The sequence below is a fragment of the Acanthamoeba castellanii genome (assembly GCF_000313135.1).
Source record: "Acanthamoeba castellanii str. Neff unplaced genomic scaffold scf7180000084730, whole genome shotgun sequence".
Lineage (NCBI taxonomy): Eukaryota > Discosea > Longamoebia > Acanthamoebidae > Acanthamoeba > Acanthamoeba castellanii.
Genome location: NW_004457598.1, coordinates 81,437 through 107,950, shown reverse-complemented (window position 1 = coordinate 107,950; position 26,514 = coordinate 81,437). Strand labels below are relative to the sequence as shown.

The following is a 26,514-nucleotide window of genomic DNA, read 5'->3' as shown; positions in this document are numbered from 1 at the left end:
CGCAAACACAGCCAAGTTGTAGTCTACCGAAGAAGGTTGTGGTTGAAGCTTCATGATGATGGTGGGGCATGGGGAAGCTCGTGGCGGAGGATGTCGGTGACAAGATGGGGCTGCACGTTGACGGCGGCTGACTTGGTGCGGATCGGGACCTGGTAGTAGCGGAAGCCCAGAAAGTGGGAGGGCCACCAGATGCACTCGGGCCAGCGGTACGCGTCGCCTGACGAACGGGCGTGTGAGCTTGCTCGCTTGCTTCCAACACAAAGCTCGCGCGTGTGCGTGCGGTGATGTGCGTGCGCGGACCTCTCATGCTGATGGGGAAGAACTCGATGACGAGCGTCTTTCGGGCGCAAAACAGCGCGTTGTAGAAGGCACCACCGTGCGGTCCCACCACAGCCACCACCTCTGCTCACAGCCAACCGTCAGAGAAAAGAAACAAAAGCGAAAGCGACAAAACAAATAATGCGCACCTTGGTTGAAGAAATGGATGAGTTTGTCCAGGTCGGGCCAGTCCTCGCTCTCGAACACGAGCAGCTCTTCGGGCCGCTTGTTGTCCTTCAGCCACGTCCGGATGCCCGCCACCAGTTCGTCCTCGTTCAGTACTTGTCTCGATTTCCCCTGGTGTGATTGCCTCGCAGTGAGCCACCGCACACGCACACGCACACGTACCACCGCATACACCACAGCACACGCGCACACGCGGGAGTCAAAATGTACCTTGCGAGTGAAGTAGACGATCTTCTTTCGCTTGTCGAGCGGCACGTCGGGGTCGACCCCGAGTCGTCGTTGGGCGCGCTGGTAGACCAGCGGGTGATAGTGTGTCGCCACACACGGGAAGACCATCTTCGGTTTTTGAGCAAAAGATTGAGCACTTTAACTCAACCGCATCACACGACACACGACACGGCACACGACACACGACACACAGCGCCACCGCGACATGAAGCACGCACCTCTTCTGCGTAGACCGTGTCCTTGGGGTTCACGTACACCAGGCGGTCCTTCATGCCGAAGCGCTCCCACAGGCGCTCCACGTTGGGGTGCCTCTTGAACCCGGGCGACACCAGGATCCTGATCTCCGGGTCCTCCACCAGCATGTCCCTGCAGGCCACCACGTCCCAGTGGTGCAGTTCGGTGCAGTTCAGTTGTCAGCCGAGCCCGCCCCGCGTGCGGCGCTCGTGGCCTGGCCGGCAGCACCGTACCAGGCTTGGATCAGTTTGGACCACCCGCGGTCGATGAAGTGTTGGTAGTAGGCGCCCCCGGTGACGGGCGTCAGCATCACCACCGCCTTCTTAAACGACTTGGTGGGCCGCTTTGCTGCCGCTTTCCCTATTTATTATTGAAGTGGGCGCGGTCAGTTGGAGGCGATGGGGCAGAATGGGGGGTGGGGGGTGGAATGGGGCAAGCAGACCTTGGGCGATCCATCGGAAGTCGGCCTTCTCCCAACACTCGAACTGACCGAACGTGTCGTCGGGCTTGCCGCTCCACACGCCTGGAAATGTTTCGTGTGTGTGTGTGTGTGTGTGCATTTGTACATCGTGTGTGTCGTGCGTGTGACGTGTGTTGTGTGGCTCGCGGCGGGCGTATGGAGAGGGGCAGATTACCGTCTTTGATCACGGCGATCTCACCGTAGATGTAGCGCGCGTGCGTGAACACCAGTTCCCTACTCTTGTTGAACGCGCCGATGATTTCGCACCTGCGCAACACGCGAGCGAGGAAACGCGTGTCAGCACCAACGCACTGCTCCGGCGGACCAAAAGCCACCACTCTCCTGCGCGCACGGCGAGTCGCCCACCTGTTCTCGCCCTCCCGAGCCTGTGGCGACGGGCACTGACCGTGCTCGACCTTAATAAAGGAAGAAGTTGAGATCGCACGACACGCACCGCACGCACGATACGGCACACGACACGCGTGCGGAATGACAAATTGGTGGTGGGTGGGAGGCACCATGTAGGTGTTCTTCACAGCGCCGACGCTGAGGAAGAGGGCTTCGAGCTCGGGGTCCACAAATGACGGCATCCTCATCGTAAAGGCCGGGTACGAAAGCTCGACCTGTGTCCGCACACGACTCAGTCACACGCAACACCGCACACACCGCACACACCGCACACACACGCACAAACCGCACACACACGCACAGGTAGCAATCTCAATTACCTTGTGGATGAGTTGCGGGTGCTCGGCGCGGCACTCGTCGCCACGGCACTCGCGCGTGATCTTGGGCGTCTGCCCGCACGCCTCATCGCACATGCCCTCGCACACCTCCGGGTGGCACACGACCGGCCGTCGTTCGGTCATGCCCTTTGATCTGCTTAGGCCTGCCATCACTAAATAAAAAATAATTGGCTCGAGAAAATAATAATAATATATTCTATTATTCTATACGAATAAAAAGATAAATAAATTTACCTGGAGTAGTGGGAGTGCTGAGTGGCTGTGGCGCCGGTTGGTCGGAGTTCAGGTCCAGTACACCCATGAAGTAGAGGAAGAGGAGCAGCTGGTGGAAGAGCACCAAGGCCAGGGCCACGCGCTTGAAGCTGCAGCCCATCCTCCACAGAACAGAAATCACTAAAGAAAATAATTACATTTTCTTTTTCTCTGTAAGCAGTGCCTTAAGGTGCAGGCGCTCATGATTGGGTGCCGTTTATTTTCGCTCGTGCAATTGGCCGAGGCACGATGCAGTGGCGCAGGTGTTGTTGTGAAGAAGATGGCGACAGCGAACCATTCAGCTCGCGCAATGGTTCCGCTTCAGTTGCTGGGCCTGGTATTGGTCGTAGTCGCTGCCTTGATGAGCCAGACTTCGACCGCTCAGTCCGCCACCTGCTACGCCCCGTCGGCCCTCAACTTCACCAGCGCCCAGGGTGCCCTCTGGCTCAACGGCCAGCCCTTCAAGCTCAAGGGCACCTCCTGGTACCCCCCTCCCTTTTCTTTTTCTTCTCAATACATCTTTGCTGCAGCCTGGATACCACCGAGCCAGCGGATCAGATGAAAGATGAAAGATGGAGATGAAAGGTTGACGGCAGTGACACTGATGGATGAGCCATGGGTCAACGCGCGGTGGTGGTTGCTAGGTTCGGATTCGAGACGGGGAACAAGGTGGTGCACGGACTGTGGACGAGCAGGTCCTACCTGAACCTCCTCGACTTCCTCGCCACCAACAACTTCAACGCCATCCGCGTACTCGATCCATCCCTTCTACCCCTGCAATCGCACGCGCACACACCGCACCGCACACGCGCACTAACTCGCACCGCACACACCGCACACGCGCACACGGCACGCAGATTCCGTTCTATCTGGACTTGGTGCTCAATGACGCGCAGCCGAGCAGCATCAACTACGGCGCCAACCCCGACCTGCAGGGCCTGTCCTCGATGCAGGTCATGGACAAGGTGGTCCAGGCCGCCGCCGCGCGCGGCCTCCTCATCATGTTCGACCTCCACTCGTTCTTGGTAGGAGGACTCAACACCCAACACCACCACCATCGCGATCGAGACCCGTCTAACGAGCCGTGCGTGCGGTGGTGTGTGCGGTGGTGCGTGTGTGCGGTGGCGTGTGCAGCCGGACACGAACATTCAGGACAACACGTGGTACAACGGCGCCAATCCCGAGTCGAAGGTCATCTCCGGCTGGACCAAGCTGCTGCAGCGCTACAAGGACCAGTGGAACGTGTTCGCGGCTGACATCAAGGTGAGCGCTCGACGTCACTTCCAGAGCTTAACGTCGACCGAACTGACAATCGCACACGCGCCACCGCACACACCACACGCATACACAGAACGAGCCGTACGCAGCGACGTGGGGCACGGGCAACACGGGCACGGATTGGAACCTGGCCGTGGCGAGGATCGCGGACGCCATCGCCGCGAGCGTGAGCAGCCGCTTCCTTATCTTCGTCGAGGGCGTCGCCTCCAGCCCCGCCTGTACCGACGCCTGCTTCTGGGGCGAGAACCTCATCGTACTCCTCAGACAACACCACACACGCACACGTACGACCGCACACGCGTGTGCTAAGAAGGGGTTGATGGGTGCAGGGTGTGAGGACTCACCCGGTGCAGCTGCGCAATCCGTCGAAGCTGGTGTACAGCCCGCACGTCTACGGTCCGTCGGTCTACGGCCAGCCCTACTTCTCTGTGGGCAACTTCCCCGCCAACATGCCCGCCATCTGGGACACCCACTTCGGCTTCATCCCCTCCACCACCGGTGCCGCCTCACCTCCGCACACGCGCACCGCACACGCAGGCCGCACGCACCGCACGCGCGCGCTGACAGTGGCGAATGGTGCGGCAGGGTCGGCGGTGGTGATCGGTGAGTGGGGCGGACACTACACGGGCTCGAACCAGGTGTGGCTCGAGGCCATGGGCAACTACCTCCTGTCCAAGCGCATGACGGACCAGTTCTTCTGGTGCCTCAACCCCAACTCGGGCGACACCGGCGGCCTGCTCCAGGTACTATCGCACTTCGCCCTCGCGTGTCGTCGTGTCGTGTCATTGATCGCGTGTTGTGTTGTGTTGTGCGGTGTGTGCGGTGTGGCATACCACAACAGAACGACTGGACGACGCCCGAGCAGAGCAAGCTCACGCTGCTGGCCAAGGTGGTCCCGGCGCCGACGAAGTTCACCACCAACGCCAACGGCCAGGTGTGCGTGTCCGGCGGCTCCGCACCCGCCGTGTCGGCCTCCGCTTCGCCCAAGGCCGCAGTCTCGGCGTCAGCATCGCCCAAGGCCGGCGTGTCGGCCTCACCGTCGCCCAAGGCGCCCGCCGCGTCGGCCTCGCCGTCGCCCAAGCCCTCTGGCGGCTCGAACCAGTTCAGCTTCTGCTGCGGCTCGTCGGTCTGGTGGATGGCAGTCACCATCCCCGGCAGCTCCTCTGTGCGCATTGACTGCGGCAACGGCCAAGGGTACGCCTTGGGTGTGCATGTCTTGTCTGCGTGATGTGCTAAATGTGTGTGTGTGTGTGTGGTTGCCGCACACAGTTGGCAGAACATGGTGGCTGGCTGGGAGCAGTATGTCTGGACCTTCGCGTCTGGCAATGGCCAGCCATGCTCCACCACCCTCAAGTTCCAGGTCAATGGAGGCGCCACCCAGACCGTGCAGGCCACCTTCTAAACCCACCTTACCCTTCCCCTTTCTGGCCTCATGTAACATTATTACTACATTTTTGGTTTTTAAAGAGTGCTCTTGTTCAACTTCTGTTTGGTTGCGTTGTGAGCTCAAGCACGCATTGTATGGTGAGATTGTTTAATTTGAATAAAGACAGCTTTGTGCACAAGAGATTGGGGGGGTTAGGTGTTGACGGTGATGGGAAGGTGGACCCTCGGGTTGGTGTGGAGCTGCACGACGCCCTTCACCACAATCTCGTACTCACGACAATAGGCCCCCGTCAAACTCGTCTACACAACCGCACACGCACACACCGCACAACCGCACACGCACCACGTGTCAGAAAGACAGACAATAAAGGAATGGAAAGGAAGAGAAGAGGCGTACCTCGCTGGGCTTGATGCTCTCGGGGATCTTGAAGACTAGCCGGCCCTCATACTTGGAGTAGGGAGAGAGGGGAAAGCGGGAGCCCTGGTAGAACTCGTCCTGGTGGACCTTGGTCTTCACTGAGTGCCGCTTGCCCGAACGTCGGCCTCCCTCATACGTCGTGTCGCGCTGTGTGTCCCAAAACAGTACAAGTCCTTCACTTAGTCCGCGTGTGCGGTGGTGCGTGTGTCGTGTTGTGTGCGTGTCGCGCCGTGTGCGTGTGCGGTGGTGCGTGTGTCATGTTGTGGTGTGTGCGTGTTGTGGCGTACCATGATGAGGGACACCTTGATGAACTTGACGACTCGGTTGGAGCAGTTGTCGAGGTCCACGAGCAACGGGACCTCCTGGCCCGGGTAGATCACCGAGTTCTCCAGCTTGACCTTGAGGATCACGGGCTTCTCCAGAAGACTCGACGCCGTGTCAGCCCGTTCCAAGCGGTCTGGCGTGCGCGTGTCGTGTGCGGTGGTGCGTGCGTGTGCGGTGTGTGTCGTGCGTGCGTCGTGGGACGAGGTAAGCATCAGAGCACACACCGAGAATGCGGGCGTACTGGTCTTGGGGTTGAAGGGATCGACAAAGGCGAATTCGTCGTCGAACGAGTCGGTGAGCGTGACGATCGGCTGCTGCTGCTGTCGGAATCGGTCATCCTCGAACGACGTCGGCGACCCGGGCGATCTATACTGCTGCTGCTGCTGCTGCTGCTGTAGTTGCTGCACCTGCTGGTGCTGTGCCGGCATTCCTTGCATTCCCTGCATTCCGTACATGTCCCACGGCGACCCCGCTGGCTGCTGCTGCTGCTGCGGATAACCGCCGCCACCGCCTCCGTAGGGCTGCATGCCGCCAGGCGCCGGCGCGAACTGGGGCTGGCTGTAGGGCGGCATGCCGCCGGACACCGGGGCGAACGACGACGACGTGACCGACGACGACGATGACGACGACGAGGTGGAGGAGGAGGGAGGAGGAATGGGCGACGGGTCCTGGTAGTCGGGCGACTTGAGGAGGAACTCCTTGATCTTCTCCGCCCGCTCCATGTACACGGCGATGGTCTCGCGCAGCGACGTCTTGATCTGTGGATTGCTCTCCTCTGCATTCGCCACAACCACGCAGAACCGAGATGACGTCAGCGTTAGCTTTAAGGTGACGGTTGCGGTGGCGGATAGCCTTGAGGTGGCGGTGGCGGTGGCGGTGAGGGTTAAGGTGGCGATGCGGATGGGGTGGGGTGGGCGTGCTCTTGAGGACGGAGAGGTAGGCCTCGAGGGCGGCCTCGTAGTAGGAGAGAGACGCGCGATAGCATTCGCTCTTGTCGGCCTTCTTCGCCACCTCGCTAAAGTCCAGCGCTTTCTGCAGCTCCGCCTTTCTGTACAGTCCAGCGGTGTTTGCACGCACGTGAGATGTGCTGTGTGTGTCGTGTCGTGCGTGTGCTGTGCGTGTGCCGTGTGTGTCGTGTCGTGCTTATTAAGACGTACTCGCCAATGTAGACCTGCGCGGGCATCTTGATGAGTTGGTGCGCGGGCAGCTTGGTCGAGGGAGGTGCGCCGTAGGGCGCCGCCGAAAAGCCGCCGCTGCCGGGCGCCGGCGTCTGCTGGAACTGCGGCTGCTGCTGGTACTGTGGTTGGTATTGCTGTGGCTGGTACTGTTGTTGTTGCTGCGGCTGCTGGTACTGCTGCTGCTGCTGATGGTGTGGCTGATGCGGAGAACCGAACGAAGCAGAAGAAGAAGAAGAAGAAGGCGCGGCCGGCCGACCGGCAGAGGGTGACCCGCCCGAGAGAACGGTGAAGGGGTCTTCGCCCGGGATCGGCGGGAACGTGAGACCGCCGCCGCCGCCGCCGCCAATTTGCTGCTGTTGCTGCTGGTTGAGTGCGGGGTGAGACTGCTGTGGCGACGTGGGGCCGCGAGGCAGGTTGGCTTCGATGTAGGACACGCGCGCAGAGTACTCGTGAAGCTTGGCCGACAGCGTCGATCGCATCTGCTCGTTCCTCTCGGCTGTTGTTACAACAATGAATATTAATAATATTTATGGATAAAATATAATATTTATAGATAATAAGAAATAGAGCCTATTGTACGAATATAAAGTCAACAAAAATGTTGATCTACGCGTAATCGATGGGGGAAAAAACTACGCCTCGTAGCAATCGCGAGGCATCACAGAGAGAAATGGAGGCGGTACTCTGCAGGGCCTGGTTCAAGAGGGCTGTGGCGCGTCGGTAGTATTGCAGTGCCTCGGGGTAGGCGTGGGCGCTGTCGAATTCGATAGCGCGGCGTGCCATCTCTATGCCCGCCTCCACTGGATTGTTCATATCAGCCATCTTCTCGCACTGCCACTGTTTTTCTTTTGATGCTGATGTGTGCTTGATGGGAGCTCAGCCGTCTTCTTCTTTCACCAAAACAAGATGTCGTTTCTGTCTCTTTTCAAGATATATTTATATATAATTGAATCTTTTTATGCAACCATTTTAGACAAATACAAATAAATCCCGATAAATCAGAGAATTACAATAAAAGCCGAACAAGGTGAACCGACGATGGACCCTTGGGACGTGCGCAGGGTGCGAGGTCCTCACGACTGGCTTTGCAGCGGCGGCGAGGGTTGCTCGTGGTCGTCTCGTGCCGGTTTTGGTTTGAACAGATCGTCGGCGTCGAGGAAGCGGGCTCGAAGCTGTGGCGTGGGCCGTCTGCACGCGTCCATCTTCCCGAACCATGAGTACCTGTGTGCGTGTGTGCGTGTGTGCGTGTGTGCGTGTGTGCGTGTGTGTGCGTGTCGTGTGCGTGAGTCGATTCCACACAACAACGAGAGAAGCAAAGAGTGGTGGAGCTGGGCACCGATTGCTAGCCACGATGCGGTAGAAGAAGTCCCGGATGAAAGAGGGCACCAGGAAGTAGAAGAAGAAATAGAACAGCGGCCACGGCATCGTGAGCTGCGACATCACCTTCAGCGCCGCTGCACCGGGCACCATCGTCGTCATCGTCATCGTCATCGTCATACGAACGATCAGCCTTCTCGGGTTCGTGTGGACAAAAACAATGTAGCACGTGGAGTTGAGTATGTACCTGAGGAGTGGGTGTAGAGGTGCTCGTCCTCGATGACGATGACGCTATCCAGGTCAGGCGGCACGTGAAACTTCTCCATCACCTCACGTGCATACTGCGACTGCAGAGACGCGAACTGGATCTTCTCTGTAGCGTGACTTCATCTTAGGCCCAACGCCACATAGAAAGATGAATGCAAACAGAAACCGATAGATTTTGCACCTTCAGGATCGCGATCGATGACAAAGTGCACGCACCAATTGCACATAACGCATACTCCATCGAACAGAACAATCATCTTGAGATCTTGTCTTGGTGTTGGTGTTGTTTGCTGGTGTTGTTTTCTGCGGTTGAGTTGAATTATGGTCTGAATTTCTTTTCCTTTTGCTTTTCTCAGGGAAAAGTGCAGCACAAGAACGAAGCGGAAAAAAAGCAACACTTGACCAACCAGCTTGTTGGTTATACTACCGCCATTGCAAGTACCTCATAGTATAGGCTCATTCCTTTGGAAACAATCATCTGCACGAACAAGCGGCCTTGAATCAGAGAAGAGGCTCAATTTCAACAGATTAATACAAAAATCTGAAGCCAAATCGGTCAAGATGGGAATGCTCGAGTCGAAGCCCACGCTGCCGCCACAAGACTTGGCCTATCTCACGCGGCACACCCACTGTACGGTTCCTATCTTTGTTTGTTGTTTTGTTTTAGAAAAGGCCCTGTAATGGTTGTGCAAGTAACGCCACCCTGGACAGTCAACGAAGCAGAGGTGCGGGTGCTGTTCGAGCGCTTCCGGGCCGTGTCAGCGTCCATACAAAAGGACGACACGATTGAATTCAACGAGTTCCAGGCTGGTACCGTCCCGCCACTGCCCTGGTGGCCAGACCAACTGTTGTGTTGGTGGTACACTCACTCTTTCATTCTCGCCCTCGTGTTTGTAGCACTGGGCCGCCATGACCGGGTCTTTACGAAACGGTTCTTCACCATCTTTGATTCGGACGGCAACAACGAGATAGACTTCAGGTGCTCTTCTTGCTGCTGCTGCTGTTGTTGTTGTGGTTCGTGGGTTGTGGCCAGCGGCCAGTCCCGTCCAACACCACCGACACGCCACTCACACACGCCACTACGGCACAACAGGGAGTTCTGTCTGGGCATATCGGTGTTCTGTGAGCGTGGGACGACCGACGAGAAGATCAAATGTACCACTGCGCCCGCGCGCACAGCAACAGCCAAAGCTGATTACGCTCTCCCTCAATGCATTGATTGTGATTGTATCGACAGACTCGTTTCGTATCTACGACATCGACGGCGATGGCAACATCGATCGGTACGTGCACGATTCGAGTACTGTGCTTGAGGTCTCATCTGCTCCTTCGCTCAGCGCTAGCTTGCTTTTACCGGGCCACACAGGAACGAGCTGCATCAGCTGCTCAAGGCCGCGCTCTCCGAGAACATGCTGGACCTCACCGACGAGCAAATCGGCACGCTGGTCGACGACACCTTTGCACAAGTGGACTCCAACGGTTCAACCATCACACCGACGCCCCCACAGTGCCGCGGCGCACACAGCGTGGTGCGACTAACACGCGCCACCATCACACACGCACATTCTTTCTTGTTGTCGCGTGCAGGCGATGGGCGGATATCGTTTGAGGAGTACGAGCAGATGGTGCGAGCGCATCCCTCGTTCCTGCAGTTCCTCACCATCGACACCTCGTCCCTCTTCGGCCGAAAAGACAGTTTCAACGAAGACTGAACGCGGCCGCACCGTTGATCAAGCTACAACCCCACCCTCCCTTGCCCTACACTTACCTTTCCTTTTCTCTGTACATTACTTTCTCTTCTTTCATGTAAATGGCATTATCTCTTCATTCGACCTCGGGGAATACTAATAATTAAATAAATAAATAATAATTAAATAAATAACAATGTGCAATTACGTGACACGTTCTCCGAAAAAAAAGTTGACAAGGAACGAAACGGGTAAAGGCACTACGGCCCACTCCTTAGCAAGCTCGGGCGTGGTCCCCTTAATAGGAATGAAACCTAATTAAGGTCACACCCCCACCTTCGGCAGGTCCTTCGACGAGCTGTGTCAGGTCGACACGGCCAACAACACGGAAGGACCTCTAAACACCCGCAACCTTCCTAGGAAGAGAAAGGGCGGCCGCTTGGTGTCTATTGCGTGAGTGTCGAGAGGCGTTTGAGTGTGTGGCTGTGTGTACATGTGTTATATTTGTTGAGCTCCTCGGCCAGCTTGTTTTGTGCAGGCCTGGAGCAGGAAGAAGAAGGAGATCGAGAAGAGAGTGAGCGACGACGATGATGAATGTAATTGATGGACACGCTGGGATGATGGGGCGAGGAGAAGAGATCACCATCACCGACCAACCGGACCCCCTTCTTCAACCAGACGATGAGGCCGCCAGTAAGAAGAAGAACAAACTGAACAAGAAGAAGAAGGCAGCCAAGGAGAAGAAGGAGCGAAGGAAGAGCCGGGGCGACACCGACGTCGTCATCTCGCATCCCGACTACGACAGCTTCCGCGACATGGCCGACGTCATCAAGGACCCGCAGGAGCGCGCCTCGATGCTGGGCGCGCGGCCCGTCGTCGACCCGGCGGCCCAGCTCCCCACGGGGCGGGTCAAGCGCATGTTCACCATCATCGGCCGCAAGGGCGAGCGGCGCAAGGACTCCCTGCCGGGCAGCCACCGCGAGCGCTGGGAGCTGATCGACCCTGACGCCCTGCGCAAGGCACCCCTCCCCCAATCACTGGTGACGGTCGGTAGCGAGGGGGTCGAACGGCGAGCGACTGCGCCCCCCAGCTCTGGCTGCGTGCTCCTGCCCCGACCGCCCCCGCTACTTTCACCGCCGCCCCTGCCCTCACCTTCATTACCAGCAGCGTCATCATCGTCATCTTTAGCAGCATCGACATCGGCTGTGGTCCACGATTCCACGCTCAGTCCTCCGCCGCTCCCGCCGCTTCCGACCCACCTCCAGCGACACCAGTCGACGCCCCTCCAGCGGCGGGTGGCGCCACCCAAGCCGCCCCCCGAGGCGGACCGGCCGTCAGCCACCACTTCGACGACCCGCACCGCGACGTTGCCGGCGGGGGCGGGCGACGAGATCGTCTTGTGCGTCGCCACCTACAACTTCAAGGCCCAGCAACCCTCCGAGCTCAGCTTCAATGAAGGGTATGTCGCCCCCCCCCCTACGCGTTGCAAGCGAACATTACAATGGAACTTTAGAAAGAGTTTTAAACTCTTTATTTTTTACGAAACAGGGATATTATTGAGGTGCTGGACCAGAAGAAGAGCGATTGGTGGATGGGGCGACTGGACGGCCAGTGCGGCCTCTTCCCCCGCATCTTCGTCAACCTTTGCACTCCTCCCACTCCTCAGGTACGCTGAGTCTGTCTCCGTGTCGTGTTGCGTGCCCTGATAGAAGCGTAACTAACTGTGGTGGAAAAAAGCGCGAACTTGCTGACGATGAAGACGACGACGGCCTGCGCATGCCGAGGTCACCTCCGCCGCTCCACGCGCAATTCTCGTCGCCGCTCTCCTCTCCTCCGCCGTCGCTCATCTTTGGCACGGCGCCGCTGCCGCCCACTGCCGGCTGCGAGCCGCCGCTCGACGAGGTATGGGCCGAGCTGCGTGAGGTGGCCCCTGTGCTGTCGCCCATCGTCATCGACGCCTCGCCCATGACCGCGCAGGCCGTTATCATCCGCAGCGACAGCGAAGAGTCAGCCATGTCGCCTCATGTACTCCTCTCGTCGCCCGCCCCATCGCCGCCGCAGTCGCAGTCGTCGCAGGCACCGGACCCGCCGGGTATCCTGTACTCGACCGACTCGTACTCGTCGCCGCTGTCGTCGCCCGCGGCCTCGCCCTCGTCGTCGCTGAGCGACCTGCCTTCGCTGATCGCCGCGCCGCTCGCCCAGCACCAGCCGCGCAAGACCGTCTCCGCGTCGCCGTCGCTTGCCTCATTCCCCCCGGCGCCCGGCCTGCTCGACGGCGCGTCGTCCACCATCACCTCGGCCTCGGCGCCCACTCTGCCAGCCTTGGAGCCCTTGGCCTACTCGCCGTCGTCGCCGGCTGTGCCGCTGTCGCCGGCGTCTTCGGCCTCCGTCTCGCGGTCGTCGTCGGTGACCACCTCGCCGGCCGCCACGCCATCGACATCGACCACCCCATCGCCTGCCACCTCGCCCCGCCTTCCAACAGCGGCCGCCGCTCCAGCCCTGCAGCCCAGCGTCGGCGCAGCCTCGTCGCCAACCGCTCCGCTCAAAATTTCGGCCCCGGCCGCCACGCCAGCCATGCCCGACTCGCTGCCCCCGGCGACGAAGCCCAGCCCACTGGTGATGCGCGTGGCGCAGGCGTCGAACCCGCCGGCTGCGGGCTCTACAACCCCCGGCTCGCCTACGCCCACACCGGGGAACAGCAAGGTGGCTGCGCTCAGCCAAAGCTTTTCGGCGGCGGCGGCCACGCTCGCCGGTGCAAGCTCGACTAGCAGCGGCCCGCCGCTGTCGGCATCGACGTCGGGCGGCGCGCCCTCGACCTCGAGCCTGGTGCAGGAGCGAAGAAAGATGCTCTTCGGGGCCTCGGCGGCGCCATCGTCACCGATGCCGTCGCCCGTGCCGCAGGCGAGGACCGGCGGCCACGCCAACTTCATATCGCAGTCGTTTGCGGCGCTTCCCTCGCCGGCGGTGGTCAAGCCGGCCGCGCCGACCTCGGTCTCGCTCAAGAATTTGCCTTCCGTGCAGCCGCCCAAGGCCAACGTCAACGTTCACTCCAAGCCGACCACCACTCCGGCGCACTCGTTCGCGGCCCTGGCCAAGACCATCGGCCACTCGGCCAGCAGTGGGACGGCCAAGAGCTCGTCGCACCCGGCCATCCCCTCGTGGGTCCACCCGAGCACCGGCGGGCCGTCGTCGCACTCGGCCCCGCTGTCGCCGCTGCATTCACCCGCCACCACCTCGCCGTCGTCATCGCCGACGTCGCATTCGCCTCTGTCGACATCGCCGCAGGGCGCTGCGTCGGGGGGCACGACGCGCAAGTTCAAGGAGGGCGCGCCGATCATTCTCTCGCGAAAGAACAAGGACGGGGTGCCGGCGAGGTCGGCTACCTTCAACTCGCCCCCGCAAGCGACACACTTCGACGCCGCCATGATGAGTAGCGCCTCGACCACCACCACCTCTGTTAATGCTGCTGCTGCTGCTGCTGGAGCGTTGTTGCCGGAGAACAGCCCGGCGCGGGCGCGACGCAACACCTCTGACGCGCCGCCGCCGTCGCTCGCCGCCGTCTTTGTGCCACCTACGCGGTCGGTGATGTCGACGGAGGTGGCCGACGGTGCCATGACCCCGACAGGCGCGGCTGTCGTCAAGACGAGCTCGCCGCCAGCGACAATCGCCAAGCCAGTCGTGGCCGGTACGTGACAGTAATCTGCTGCGTGCGGAGCGTGATGTGTGCGTGTGCGATGGTGAGTGTCGTGCTGTGCATCGCTGACACCGGTTTGCAGCAGCGCGTGGGCGAGCCAAGGTGCGGACAAGAACGCCGCAGCCCTTGGGCGGAGGCAAGCTGTCGCTGAGCACGGCCGCTGCGCCGCTACCGGAGCAGCAGCAGACCGCGGCGTCTGCTGACGAGGTCCCTGTGGCGCCCACCGCCGAGTTGGCCGAGCCTTGAGAGCTCAGGTCCTCCCGCGTACACTACTACCACTACTGATTTTATTTTATGATGCCAACCACACCATCGTAGCACGTGTGCGGTACCTTCACAATTGTATAAAACAACATTCTCTTACGATCGCACTGACCGCCCCAAGAGGCCCGGACACCAAAATAAAATGAAATGAAACTATTTGCAAAACCGAAACTCAAAAGCAAAATGCTGCAAACAAATCACCAAAAAGAGAAAGAGCAGAAGAAAGAGAAAGATGAGCTGTGGAGCGCGTGTGCAGGTGGAGGGCGCGGCCACGGGCGAGGCCACTGTGGACTCGGGTCTTGGTGCAGTTGTGGTCGAGGCCCAGCACGGAGGCATACTCAAGCTGCGCTTCACCAACCACGATGAAGTCATCAACGCCCAGCGCACCATCATCGTGCGCCCCTGGACCCAGGCTTCTCTCGAAGGTGTCTTCTCCTTCTCTCCTTCTTCTTCTCCTTCTCCTTCTTCTGCTCACCAGTTGTCCCTTTGTCAGGCGCCATGTTCACGCAGGACTCGGGCGAGACGGTGCAGCTGAAGGAGAGACCCGACGTCCTCTCGCGCTTCGCCTTCGAGCAGGGCGGCCTCGTGCTCTCGTTCAGCGACACCGCGCTGCAACTCTTCGCCAAGGGCGGCCTCCTCACGCTCATCGACTTCTACCGTTGAGTGGGCACCGCCATGACGCCACACGCGGGAGAACACATTCATGTGCTTGGACACCATAACAAGAAACGACCACCTTCGTCACTTTCATCACATGATGATGACGATGACGACGAGCGCACACTGCGTACGAGTGAGAGTCACTCAAGCTCCTCGCCGGGGTAGAGAGGGAAGGGCTCGCCCGTGAAGAAGCGCAGCTCTCGATCGCCGTGCTTCAGGCGCACCATCCCGTGCTTGTCCACCACCTACGGCCGCCACTTGGTGAGCACTAGAACAACTCAAGGAGTAGTAGACCTGGCCACGCAGCAGTCTCGTGTGAGCTTGGGGGGAGTGCAGCACCACGGCGCCTGTGTCGTCCCGCAGGGCAGGGTTGCGCACTACGCAGTGGTGGTCGCGCGGCACCAACACCATCGGCGTGGGACCCAGCACCACGTCCTCCTGCACCTGTGCGTCCCCCCCCCACGAGTGTAAGAAGAGGCAAAATAAAAACAACAGCCGTGGTGTGGGTTGTGGCCCACCTTGGGGGTGAAGGTGAGGGGCCCCACTTCGAGTCGGGTAATCATGGTGTTGCGATCCTCCACATGGATGTAGTGGTTGGGCGGCACGCTGCAGCTGTTAGATGCCATTTGCGCATTCTTTATTCTATTTTATATTTATTTTTTATATATTGATTTTTGTTAGTCAAAAGAGAGAAGCGGTTGGGCTGGTGTAGCGTGTAAGGCTTTTTCATTCTTGGTCGGGCAGTACTGTGATCTTCAGCTTCTGGCTTCTCTTGCTGAAGTTGTTGTTCCTCGTGCTGATGAACATATAGAGACCTACAACACAGCACAGTTAGGCAGGCTCAATCACTTGTACATGCCTGCATCAGCAGCGAAGCTGAACTTTACCCTGAAGCGAGCTGTGGACTTGGTGCAGCCCCTGGTCCTGGTAGGTGCTGGCCATGTTGAGCTTGGCACAGTTGCGCGGGTCGCGGTTGATGGCCTCCTGGTCTGGGCCGTGTCGGGCCAGGAGTTGTGCCAGCGTGTCGCAGCCCTTCTGGTTCAGGTGGGCCAGAGCCAGTCGGGCCTTCTCCCCGAAGAAGTGCCGCGGGTCGGAGAAGTTGAGAGGGACGTTGTGGTACAGGTCCGCAACCTGGACCAGGTTGGTGATGTCCGTGCCGTAGGTGCCCTCGCCCTCGTTGTTGGCCGGGTTGAAGGTGCTGCCGGTCCACTGGAGGTGCAGGTAGTCGCCGGGCCGCATGTAGAGCGAGTTCGGCACAAAGTCGTACATCACGGCCGGAAAGACTTGCGTCAAGGTACCGCGCTTGCCCCTGTGTGGCACATAGTCCAGGTCCAGCCAAAATGAGACAACACGCACACTATCGCACACGCGCAACTCATCTCGATTACGCGTACTTGACGTTCAGGTTGACGATTCTGTCGTTGGGTCCAACGTGTGCGGGGCGTGGCCGGATCGCGAAGGTGTAACTCCTGTCCTGGAATGTCCTACCGGTCTGGCGGGTGTCTAGCGCGAGCGTGAGGTTCCGGGCGCTGATCACCGGCGTGTCCTCCGTGTCGAATTGCACTGCACACACGAAAGTGTCAGCTATTTGCGCAGGCGTGCATGTGCGGTGGTGCGTGTGCGAGTGAGTACTCACCGGTGGGGTCGCGCGTGATGGGACACTTGTTGCCGAACGGATTCCACTCGTTTTGGTCGCTGTACGTGTTCCACCCGTCGTAGTCGCCCACGGAGATGTTGTACCGCAGGCGCAGCACGCAGCTTTCGTGAAGTGCGTCGTGGGGGATGGTCCAGTTGTAGGCCGACACCCACCCGAGCCCATTGTCGCGCGCGTACGGTGCCGCGCGGCAGTCCACCGGGCCGCCCCCGTTCGGTGGCGCCGTCACCCACTTACCCCCGAGGGCCGCGCAGTCCCGCGCGTTGTTGGCCGCCGGCCAAGCGTAGCAATAGCCGCGCCCGACCACGTTCTGGGAGTTGGCCCGGTAGTAGTCGCAGCGCGACACGTTCGATGTGAGCACGGCGATGTCGCGCCACGGGGCCGGGTGCCAGTAGGGGTAGTAGTCCCGCTCCTCGGGGCACTCGAATCCCGAGCGCGCACCGCCCGGGTTCTGGCGGGTGTTGCGCGCATCGGCGCCGGGGCCGCCGGGCATCACGACGTCCGCTAGGAACAGGCCGCGGTTGCGCTGGCGCACATGGCAGTCCTGGTAGTATGCGTAGGGCTCGTGCATGCCGTACACATAGGCCAGCTTGCCGTTGTTGTTCAGCTTGTCGGCGCCCTTGGCGTTGTACTCGGCGGGGTCATCGGGAATTGTGTCTATGCATTCGTCGATTCGCACACAAAGCAAGCACGAGCGCGACCAATTTCACCGACGTCAATATCAAAGCCGAACGCTCGTCGTGGTCGTCTTCATCACCAAGCCTGCACACGTACCGGTGGTGAGCCCGTCGCGCACCTCGTCGCCGCACATGTACTGCAGGACGACGTCGCAGTGCACGTTGGGCTGTTCGCTGTCCGGACCGCAGCCGTGCTCGCTCGTCCACTCCACCTCCAACTGCGAGCCGGCGTAGTAGTACATCTTCGGACCCCAGGCGTACCCACCCCTGCCAGTGTTCTGGCTCGTGTGTGTGTGGAACGATTTCATTTTTCCATTAGAAGCACAATAGCAGTGAAGATGAACATTATTGTAACGGGTACGTCAAGCGTAGGTGGTACCTGGCTATCGAACATGCGGTTGGCATTGGCGCGGTCTGTGGTCTCTTCGTTGAGGCGGTTGTTACTTCCACGAGGGTTGTGCAGGAAGACGTTGGCCCACGCTCCGCCGACCACCAGCATCAAGAGGAGGGCCGCCACCCCCGCCACGCCCAGGCACGTCATGTGAGCTGTTGGGAGTCTAGTTGCTCGACTCTGCTGCTTCCTCCTTGGTTGTGCGGCCAAAGAAAAGTGGGTTGACAAATCTCAAAAGTGGTCGTGATTGGCGAAGTCATAAATGTCGGAAGAAATATGGACAAAGAGAACCAGAAGAGAGAGGGGGCCTCGAGGGTCAGGAGTGGATGGGCTCGGGGAAGCCGATCACGAATCGGTGGGAGGGCCGGGACAGACACCGGACCCACGTGCTGTAGCACAGGATGCCACCGATGCACACCGCGCTGAGCACTGCGCCCACAACGAACGAACCTAGCCAAGCCGTCACGGTTAGAGCGTGTTGTGTGTGTGTGTCGTGGTGAGAACGTAGGCATACCCTGCTCGTCGAGCACACTGATCGAGAGAGGGAATACGATGCGACCGACCGAGCCGGCCATGGTGATGAGGCCCATCAGCGTGCCTGAAGCCAAAGAGGTCAGTGAGGCAAAGCGGGCTGGGCTGGCGAGAGAATGTACCTTGCGGCTGCGAGCCGAGGACGGTGGAGAAAGAGGAGAGGATGACGGTCTGTACAATCGGCGAGCCGAAGGAGAGCACAAGGGCGCAGCCGCCCACGAACTGAGGAATTAAAAGCACGTGTTGGTAATGGTCCACAACGTAGAACGAACACACACACACACACACAACACACACACACACAACACAACACAAACGCACGGAGCCTAAGCAGACATCAGATATCGATGCACGCACACGCCGGCGTACCTGAATTTTGTTGAGGTTTTCTCGCTCGACTATGGCGAGGGTGATAAGGCCGGCGCCGATGAGCATGAAGCCGAAGATGAGCATAGCGATCTCGCTGGCGATCTTCCGCGCGAACCCGAGCCCGAAGTAGACGGACAGACCCAAAACGCCCAAAATGAGATAGAAATGTGAAGCGTCGGTCGTGTCGGTGCCATCAAACACCCTGTTGGTGGGTGGGTGTGTGCGTGTGTGCGTGTGTGTGTCAGTGATGCGAGCAGTGCTCAAAAGTGTTGTTGGCGAAGAAGAACGGTGGCACGTACTCGAGGAAAATTGGCGTGCCCAGCGTTTCGAGAAGGGAGAGAACGCCTCGCGCAACGAAATTGAGGACGATATAAACAATCGCGCCCACCACCATCAACTGATCGAATCGCCAAATGATGCATACAGTACCAATCAGTTAAGATCGACACGACACGACACGACACGACACGAAGGCAAAACACGAACCTTGGTGTCGTGGGACCATTTGCCGTGCCACCACGACCTATGTTCTTCTGGTTCGCCGTCAGCTGAGAAGGCCTCAACGTCTTCGTGAGGCTTGTGCGGTGGCTTGCTCTCTGTTCTCCCCCGGGCGTTCTGTTGCAATCGCACGGCACGCGGCACACACACACAGAACACACGGGCACATTGGTCAATCAAGGTTCCAGATAAAGACAGCTCACATGCTGCGACAGGTACCTGTTCGTGCTTGTCGTTGCCCTTGCCGTTGCCGTTGTGAGGCACCACGATAGTGGCGCGATCGTCAGCGGGCGTGGGCGCAAAGTAGGAGGAAAAGAGAGCAAAGTCCAGCACGAGAGCGATGATGTTGAGCACGGCTATCACGAAGCCGGGCGCCGTGAGCGAGTTGAGCGGCATCTCCCCGATGTTGCTGCAATTCGCAAAAATCAATAAGAACCGCGCATGTGCACGACACACAATGATGGAACGCAGAAGCAAAGAGCGTACACGTCGACATTGGAGAACATAATGTTGGCGCCGGGCATGAGTCCGAAACCGATGAACTGCACCGCACCAGCGTAGCCCATGAAGCGCGTTCGCTCGTCCTTGGTCGTCTGCGCCGCAATATGAGCCCGCGCCACGCTCAGCGTGCCTGTGTGTGTGTGTGTGTGTGTGTGTGTGTGTGTGTGTGTGTTAAAAATGCTGGCTAGACCAGGCGCTGGGAGGATGGATGGTCATTTACCGGTGGAGAAACCGATGATGACACGCGAGATGAGGAGCACGTAGATTCCGCTCACCGCGGCAAAGGAGAACATGATGTTGCCCGCCACACCGATCAGCAGCGCAACGGTCAGCACCTCCAGGGCGCTTCGCTTGTTGTACCTTCATTTTGGGGGAAGGAGGAAGGAGGTGTGGCGATCAGTCGCAGGGCCTTACACACGCACGTGCGATGGGCGCACAAGAAGTGGTTCACACTGTACCACCAACCCAGCACGGGAGCGCCCACCAATCGGCCGACGGAGAAGAGGGAGATGGCCAACCCGAGTTGTGACTTGTCGCCGCCCACCTGAAGTGTTGTGTGTGTGTTGTGTCGTGTGCGTGTGCGGTGACAAAATGAGTGCGTGCGGACCAGGAAGGATGTGGAGGCGAAGAAAGGGTGAGTCGAGGGCCGTGCCTTGTCCACGTAGGTCGAGATGGTGGGTAGCACGATGCCTCGTGCCGCCTCGGCGAGGAACAGAATGAACAGCACGGCCAACACCTGAGGTCGCCAGTGGGCGCGGAGGAAGTCTAACACGCGGTCGTACCATCGCTTTCGCTTGGCGGGGTGGAGGAGGAGGGCGTCGTCGATGTCGCCATCGTAGTCGTAGTCGCCCCCATGTCGTCCGCGGTCGTTGATGTTGAGCCCCCAACCGTCCTCGTCGTCATCTTCGAAGTTGCGAACCTGCGGATTGGCCGGCCTTCCGCCGAACAGCTCCTGCATGCTCTGCTCTCTATCGCCGTAGTCGTTCATCTTTTGTGGTGTGGTGTGTAGTCCTACGGGCGTGCCTGCAGATAAGAGCATTTTATAAATGGAAAGAAGTGGAAAGATTGTGGATGGCTGGCAAGATGAAGCAGAATGCTCCGTAAATCGAGGCTAAGGATAGAGGATGGTTGGGCATACCCTCTAATCCTGTAAGAACAGCTATTCCGTACTCACTTGCGCTTTGGTGGCAGCACCAGCAACCCGGGAAGGGAGGCAAAACGTTTGGTGGGTATGACCTTTGCTGTTGCTCGTGCGTCGTTCGTTGTTCGTTGTTCCTTGCTTGCTTCCTTCTTGTGCAGTGCCCGCAACTTCTGTGTTGTTCTCAATTCCTAAGGGGCACTTGGCCCTGCGTAAGTGCGCACTTCCCAGCCAACGAGGGGCAGCACTTGTCGTTGTTGTGGTGCAGTGGTGCGGACGTGATGGCCCCGTCGTCTCGCCCGGAGCTGCCCGCAACAGGACCCCGATACGGCGAGGTGAACAGCAGAGAGCAGAGGAAGTTTCTCTCGGTTGGGCCGGGGTTGTTGTTGGGTAAGGCGGCTATGCCAAAAAATTGGAGGAATGAGTGGAATCCGGGCATTCTCATCCTCCAACGGCCATCATCTTAGATCATCAGTTGCAAACATGGTTGTCGCAACTGGTCATTGGGCGGATACTACTCATACTCCGCCACATGCCAACAAGGCACGTAAACAATTTGTGGATTTTATTGCTCTTTATCTACATTCTCTGGCACTTGCTTGGTGAGGTACAACTCCTGTGACGCGCCAGGCGCAAAGGCTTTCCCACTGGCTGTGCTCGTTGGTTTCCCTCCGATCACGCATGTCTCGTAGTGGGCGTTACAGGAGGCCTCACTCGTGAGTGTTCGCGGCCAGCGCCAATGGGCCTAAATGGCCTTCTCTGCTTACAGGAGGGAGAACGAGAAGGGGGAAAGGTGGCGCAGAAACCAGCGCACGCTCCCGCACCCACGCCCTGTTCACTTCCGCCGCGTCGGCCACGCGACCAGTCGCCAGCCACGGCGTACTCCCGTGCGCCACCGACCGCCAGGAATTTCCACGGTTGCCGCCCATCTGACTGGTCAGGCCGCGAAATTCGATATTTTTGCTGAAATTTCCGCATCATTTCTAGTAAGTCCGCCCTTTGCCGTCTCTTTCTCCGCCCAAGGACCGACCACAAAACCGGACCTCGTCTCCTACCAGACACCAACTAAACCTCCCAGCGTCACACAACAAGCGCCACAGCCAGAAGGCTCAGAGATACTCCACACACTCAACTCCAGTAGCTAGAAAAGTAGAACATCTCTTTTCTTTTTTTCTTCTCCTCCAGCTTCATCTTTCATCTTCGCGCACTCCCATCTATCCCCCATCTCTTCTTCGTCTCTACTCCGGCTCCAAGTCACTTTACGCGACCAAACACATCCAAAAAAAAATGGCGACTTCGATGATGCAGCACAACAAGTACCAGGACGAGCAGCAGGACCAGGTCCTCCTCGACGAGCAGAAGCAGAACATCTGGAAGCTTCTCACCGCCCCCACCAACCGCACCAAGTCCGCCGCTGCGGCCGAACCCACCGCCGACGACGTCGGTACGCCCCTCCCCTCTCCAATCATCTCTACCCCGCAACCCCTCCCCGCAAGCGCCCCTCATCACTACAATAATCACTTTTGCGTTGCAAGCAGACTATTGTTTTGTTGTTTATTTGTCTTTGTCTGTTCCGCTTTCTCCCCCACTCCCCGCCGAGACACGAAGTCTGACACCGACTCGTCAGTAATAATAATCAACAACTTTTCTTTTTTATCATTTAATTTTCTACGCCGAACATGTTATTTGAAATGGAACGCGCGAGCCACGAGGCCGTTAGGAGTTTTGGACCCGAAACGAAATTGAAATACGCCACAAATTTCATGAATCGGAAGCGTGCAATTGGTCCGCAGAACAACGCATGTTTGTAAACTCCGCACTCGCAACAAAGGAAAACTAACCCACCCGTTCTCTTCCTCTTTCCACTTTCAACAGCCCAACAGGAGGAGCTTCTGGCTGACTTCGTGAGGCACGTCAAGAACACGATCGCCATTCCGCCTCAGAACCCTGAGAAGATCTCCAATGCCGTGGTCTACCGCGCGCTCACCCTTGTGTACGTTTTCTTTTCCTTTTTCTTTTCCCCATTCTTTTCTCGCCTTTGTGGGCTGTGGCTCACGCCCGGTTGGCGCCAACCAAAACCACAGCCTGCGCGACAAGCTGCTCGAGCGCTTCCACGCGACGCACAAGCACTTTGAGGAGCAGGGCGTCAAGGAGACGTCGTACCTGTCGCTCGAGTTCCTGATCGGCCGCTCGATGCAGAACACCATCAGCAACCTCGAGCTCCTGTCCGAGTACGCGCAGGCCATGAAGCGCCTGGGCTACAAGCTGGAGGACCTCTACGAGGAGGAGTGCGACGCCGGCCTGGGCAACGGCGGCCTGGGCCGCCTGGCCGCGTGCTTCATGGACTCGCTCGCGACGCTCAACTACCCGGCCTGGGGCTACGGCCTGCGCTACACCTACGGCATCTTCACGCAGAAGGTGGTCGACGGCTACCAGGTGGAGACGGCCGACGCGTGGCTCACGGGCGGCAACGGCTACCCGTGGGAGGTGGAGCGCAAGGACGTCGTCTACCCGGTGCGCTTCTACGGCGAGGTGATCCAGGTGGGCTACAAGAAGTACAAGTGGACCGGCGGCGAGGTGGTCATGGCGCAGGCCTACGACAACCTGGTGCCCGGCTACCGCACCAACAACACGCTCTCGATCCGCCTGTGGAGCGCCAAGACCCCGCACGAGATGGACCTGGCGGCGTTCAACGCCGGCGAGTACGGCCGCGCGTTCGAGAACAAGGTGCGCACGGAGACCATCACCTCCGTGCTCTACCCGAACGACCACCACTACAACGGCAAGGAGCTGCGCCTCAAGCAGCAGTTCCTCTTCGTCTCGGCCACGCTCCAGGACATCCTCAACCGCTTCAAGCGCCGCCACTTTGGCAAGAACCTCGAGCTCTACGCGCAGCTGTCGATGAAGCAGAAGGTGGACCACTTCCGCCAGTTCTCCGACGAGGTCGCCATCCAGCTCAACGACACCCACCCCACCCTCGGCATCCCCGAGCTCATCCGCCTGCTGGTCGACGAGGAGGGCCTCGAGTGGAAGCAGGCCTGGAAGATCTCCAAGCGCACCTTTGGCTACACCAACCACACCGTGCTCCCCGAGGCCCTCGAGGAGTGGCCCGTGTGGCTCGTCGAGCGCCTGCTGCCGCGCCACCTCCAGATCATCTACGACATCAACTACCAGTTCCTCGAGAAGATCCACGCCCGCTTCGGCGGCGACATGGACAAGATCAGCCGCCTGTCGGTCATCCGCGAGGGCCCCGAGAAGATGGTGCGCATGGCCAACCTCGCCATCGTCGGCTCGCACGCGGTCAACGGCGTCGCCGCGATCCACTCGGAGCTGGTCAAGACCCTGGTCTTCCCCGACTTCTACGACGTGTGGCCCGGCAAGTTCCAGAACAAGACCAACGGCGTCACCCCGCGCCGCTGGGTCATGCAGTCCAACCCCTCGCTCACCCGTCTCATCACCGACACCATCAAGGATGACAGCTGGGTACGTTTTTTGACAACAACACACACACACACACACACACACACACACACACACACACACACACACAACACACACCACCCACAGGTGTCTGACAATCGATCGGTTGGCTTGTGTGCAACAACAAACAGACCCTGGACATGCGCCCGGTGGAGAAGCTGCGCGCGTTCGCCGATGATGCCGAGTTCCAGCGCAAGTGGCTCGAGGTCAAGCGGATCAACAAGATGCGGCTGCAGAAGCACATCCAGAAGGTGATGGGCATCGAGATCTCGCTCGACGCCATCTACGACGTGCACATCAAGCGCATCCACGAGTACAAGCGCCAGCTGCTCAACATCCTGTGCGTGATCGACCGCTACCGCACCATCAAGCGCATGGAGCCCGAGGAGCGGCGCCAGGTGGTGCCGCGCGTGGTGATGTTCGCCGGCAAGGCCGCGCCGGGCTACTTCATGGCCAAGCTCATCATCAAGCTCACCAACAACGTGGCCAACGTCGTCAACAACGACCCGGAGATCGGCGACCTGCTCAAGGTGGTCTTCATCCCCAACTACAGCGTGAGCCAGGCCGAGATCATCATCCCCGGCACCGACCTCTCGCAGCAGATCTCGACGGCCGGTACCGAGGCCTCGGGCACGGGCAACATGAAGTTCGCCATGAACGGCGCCCTCATCATCGGCACGCTCGACGGCGCCAACATCGAGATCCGCGAGCACATCGGCGAGGACAACATGTTCATCTTTGGCGCGCGCGCCGAGGAGATCGACGGCCTCAAGGCCAAGCTGCGCGACGGCTCGCTCAAGATGGACAAGCGCTTCGCCGAGGTGCTCCGCATGATCGGCCTCGGCATCTTCGGCGACGCCAAGACCTTCGAGCCCCTCATCTTCTCCCTCCAGGACGGCCGCGACCGCTACCTCCTCTCCCACGACTTCCAGGACTACCTCCGCGCCCAGGCCGAGGTCGACGAGGCCTGGAAGGACCGCAAGAGGTGGCTCCGCATGTCCATCATGTCCACCGCCGGCACCGCCGCCTTCTCCTCCGATCGCACCATCCACAAGTACGCCAAGAAGATCTGGGACATCCAGGCCTGTCGCTCGACCAGCCCCAGGTCCTAAGCTGCTGCAAGAGCCTTCATCATCATACGGGGGCGAGACCGGAGACGACGACGACGACAACAACGACAACATCTGATGACCATCACGGCCGTCTTCTTCGCTTCGACCTCCTTTTTTTTGTTCATACCTCTTTCCATTTTTTCTTCTTCTTTTTAGTTCTTATCATTTTAGACCTTCTCTTCTTCGTGACCGGCGACGAGCATCATCAGCCCCCGACGAGCACCTTGTATAAAGTATCGCTCGAGCGGGAGGCCTCGCCCGGTCAACACACCCTGTACGACGGCTTCTTCGTTAATACGATTAAACTACTGCCCATTCTTCACCAACGTCCCGGCTTGCAGCTCTTTCTTCTTCATCTTTATCATTCTGCTCTGGGGCCTCGGTCTTCTTCTTTAGTGTTGGGTGGATGTCGTGGAGGTGTTGAGGAACGCTACCAGGACCCATTTTCCAGGTATCGGTCCATCGGACTTGAGGAAGACGTCAAAGTCGCCATAAGGGCCTAGGCGCGTAACGAAACGCTTGTTCGCGACTTTTACGCTTCATCGCTCAATCTTCAAAACAATCAAGCGTAGGAGGCACGATCCGGCATACGGAGATTTTGCATAGGAGAAGACATCAAAGAAGAGATGGCGCAACAGGGAGAAGAACACAGGAACATTGCCCCTCAGCCCCAAACGGAAGAGGGCGGCATCAATTGGTTGTACATGACGCCCCTTCTCGGCGCACCTCTCCTTCCCCTAGGTACACTCTAAAGTGCTTGTCCGTTCATTTACGTCACAAATCGCTCAATTTAATTTGAGTCGATTGATCTTTTTTTTTGTTATTTTCCTCTTTAAAATAAAATGACCATTATTTATATTCATCGTTGTGTTGGCAGTGCGCATTGCCCTGCGGCCGTACCCGAAGATTAGAGACGTGGCGTTCGGCACCATGATCGCCTTCTTCCTCGGCCACGGTGCTTGGCTCATTGGCAGGTACGCATCGTTCTCATCTCTTCTCCCTCTTTGATGCCACTTCTTCCTTCTTGTTGCTCACCCCACCGCCACCTTGTATCAACCACGTGACGACGTGATGAACGAACACAGAGGGTTCGACCAGCGACGGGAACAGCAAAACGAGCGCATCCGACGCTGGGAAGAGGAGCAGCGACTCAAGCGTGGCAGTTACTAACACGAATGAAGAAGTCCGGGCCAGTCGAGAGAGCAATGTACACACAACCAGGAAACGTTCACTCAACAACATTGAGCCAGCACCAACGCTTGCAC

The 26,514-nt window shown here is 58.9% G+C and overlaps 12 protein-coding genes and 1 pseudogene across 12 annotated transcripts; 7 read left to right on the top strand and 6 right to left on the bottom strand.

Moving 5' to 3' along the window:
- Positions 1-50: 50 nt before the first annotated feature.
- ACA1_384800 (uncharacterized protein) lies at positions 51-2,545 on the bottom strand (the record flags this gene model as incomplete). Its single annotated transcript, XM_004347076.1, has 12 exons — positions 51-217; positions 301-402; positions 468-615; positions 715-792; positions 951-1,068; positions 1,200-1,326; positions 1,409-1,489; positions 1,602-1,693; positions 1,793-1,842; positions 1,945-2,049; positions 2,155-2,315; positions 2,407-2,545. The coding sequence occupies 12 exons, from the start codon at positions 2,543-2,545 to the stop codon at positions 51-53; spliced, it is 1,368 nt and encodes a 455-aa protein (XP_004347126.1).
- A 159-nt stretch (positions 2,546-2,704) lies between these two features.
- On the top strand, positions 2,705-5,104 carry ACA1_384790 (cellulase (glycosyl hydrolase family 5) subfamily protein; the record flags this gene model as incomplete). The annotated part of the gene is made up of 9 exons (XM_004347075.1): positions 2,705-2,907; positions 3,069-3,174; positions 3,282-3,449; positions 3,559-3,687; positions 3,776-3,955; positions 4,032-4,200; positions 4,288-4,445; positions 4,544-4,896; positions 4,972-5,104. 9 exons carry the CDS (start codon positions 2,705-2,707, stop codon positions 5,102-5,104), a joined length of 1,599 nt encoding a protein of 532 aa, XP_004347125.1.
- A 176-nt stretch (positions 5,105-5,280) lies between these two features.
- Positions 5,281-7,830, bottom strand: ACA1_384780 (MIT domain containing protein; the record flags this gene model as incomplete). Its single annotated transcript, XM_004347074.1, has 7 exons — positions 5,281-5,388; positions 5,486-5,653; positions 5,794-5,963; positions 6,072-6,605; positions 6,664-6,878; positions 6,988-7,504; positions 7,692-7,830. 7 exons carry the CDS (start codon positions 7,828-7,830, stop codon positions 5,281-5,283), a joined length of 1,851 nt encoding a protein of 616 aa, XP_004347124.1.
- A 251-nt stretch (positions 7,831-8,081) lies between these two features.
- On the bottom strand, positions 8,082-8,651 carry ACA1_384770 (uncharacterized protein; the record flags this gene model as incomplete). The annotated part of the gene is made up of 3 exons (XM_004347073.1): positions 8,082-8,180; positions 8,420-8,439; positions 8,573-8,651. 3 exons carry the CDS (start codon positions 8,649-8,651, stop codon positions 8,082-8,084), a joined length of 198 nt encoding a protein of 65 aa, XP_004347123.1.
- A 502-nt stretch (positions 8,652-9,153) lies between these two features.
- Positions 9,154-10,304, top strand: ACA1_384760 (EF hand domain containing protein; the record flags this gene model as incomplete). The annotated part of the gene is made up of 6 exons (XM_004347072.1): positions 9,154-9,223; positions 9,490-9,571; positions 9,686-9,747; positions 9,830-9,875; positions 9,959-10,071; positions 10,180-10,304. The coding sequence occupies 6 exons, from the start codon at positions 9,154-9,156 to the stop codon at positions 10,302-10,304; spliced, it is 498 nt and encodes a 165-aa protein (XP_004347122.1).
- Positions 10,305-10,900: 596 nt separating this feature from the next.
- On the top strand, positions 10,901-11,955 carry ACA1_384750 (SH3 domain containing protein; the record flags this gene model as incomplete). The annotated part of the gene is made up of 4 exons (XM_004347071.1): positions 10,901-11,326; positions 11,472-11,485; positions 11,509-11,739; positions 11,829-11,955. 4 exons carry the CDS (start codon positions 10,901-10,903, stop codon positions 11,953-11,955), a joined length of 798 nt encoding a protein of 265 aa, XP_004347121.1.
- Positions 11,956-12,056: 101 nt separating this feature from the next.
- Positions 12,057-14,220, top strand: ACA1_384740 (uncharacterized protein; the record flags this gene model as incomplete). The annotated part of the gene is made up of 2 exons (XM_004347070.1): positions 12,057-13,965; positions 14,060-14,220. 2 exons carry the CDS (start codon positions 12,057-12,059, stop codon positions 14,218-14,220), a joined length of 2,070 nt encoding a protein of 689 aa, XP_004347120.1.
- A 250-nt stretch (positions 14,221-14,470) lies between these two features.
- On the top strand, positions 14,471-14,901 carry ACA1_384730 (annotated as a pseudogene).
- Positions 14,902-15,038: 137 nt separating this feature from the next.
- Positions 15,039-15,524, bottom strand: ACA1_384720 (major vault protein; the record flags this gene model as incomplete). The annotated part of the gene is made up of 3 exons (XM_004347069.1): positions 15,039-15,143; positions 15,238-15,342; positions 15,417-15,524. The coding sequence occupies 3 exons, from the start codon at positions 15,522-15,524 to the stop codon at positions 15,039-15,041; spliced, it is 318 nt and encodes a 105-aa protein (XP_004347119.1).
- A 238-nt stretch (positions 15,525-15,762) lies between these two features.
- ACA1_384710 (transmembrane receptor family protein) lies at positions 15,763-17,770 on the bottom strand (the record flags this gene model as incomplete). Its single annotated transcript, XM_004347068.1, has 5 exons — positions 15,763-16,207; positions 16,293-16,461; positions 16,535-17,209; positions 17,327-17,471; positions 17,609-17,770. The coding sequence occupies 5 exons, from the start codon at positions 17,768-17,770 to the stop codon at positions 15,763-15,765; spliced, it is 1,596 nt and encodes a 531-aa protein (XP_004347118.1).
- Positions 17,771-17,936: 166 nt separating this feature from the next.
- ACA1_384700 (transporter, major facilitator subfamily protein) lies at positions 17,937-20,558 on the bottom strand (the record flags this gene model as incomplete). The annotated part of the gene is made up of 12 exons (XM_004347067.1): positions 17,937-18,049; positions 18,135-18,218; positions 18,274-18,373; positions 18,521-18,722; positions 18,820-18,917; positions 19,007-19,135; positions 19,238-19,427; positions 19,505-19,649; positions 19,740-19,879; positions 19,957-20,063; positions 20,127-20,438; positions 20,535-20,558. The coding sequence occupies 12 exons, from the start codon at positions 20,556-20,558 to the stop codon at positions 17,937-17,939; spliced, it is 1,644 nt and encodes a 547-aa protein (XP_004347117.1).
- Positions 20,559-21,944: 1,386 nt separating this feature from the next.
- Positions 21,945-25,249, top strand: ACA1_384690 (glycogen phosphorylase 1, putative; the record flags this gene model as incomplete). Its single annotated transcript, XM_004347066.1, has 4 exons — positions 21,945-22,101; positions 22,533-22,650; positions 22,742-24,140; positions 24,269-25,249. 4 exons carry the CDS (start codon positions 21,945-21,947, stop codon positions 25,247-25,249), a joined length of 2,655 nt encoding a protein of 884 aa, XP_004347116.1.
- A 626-nt stretch (positions 25,250-25,875) lies between these two features.
- On the top strand, positions 25,876-26,419 carry ACA1_384680 (uncharacterized protein; the record flags this gene model as incomplete). The annotated part of the gene is made up of 3 exons (XM_004347065.1): positions 25,876-25,990; positions 26,127-26,223; positions 26,335-26,419. The coding sequence occupies 3 exons, from the start codon at positions 25,876-25,878 to the stop codon at positions 26,417-26,419; spliced, it is 297 nt and encodes a 98-aa protein (XP_004347115.1).
- Between the last annotated feature and the right edge of the window lie 95 nt (positions 26,420-26,514).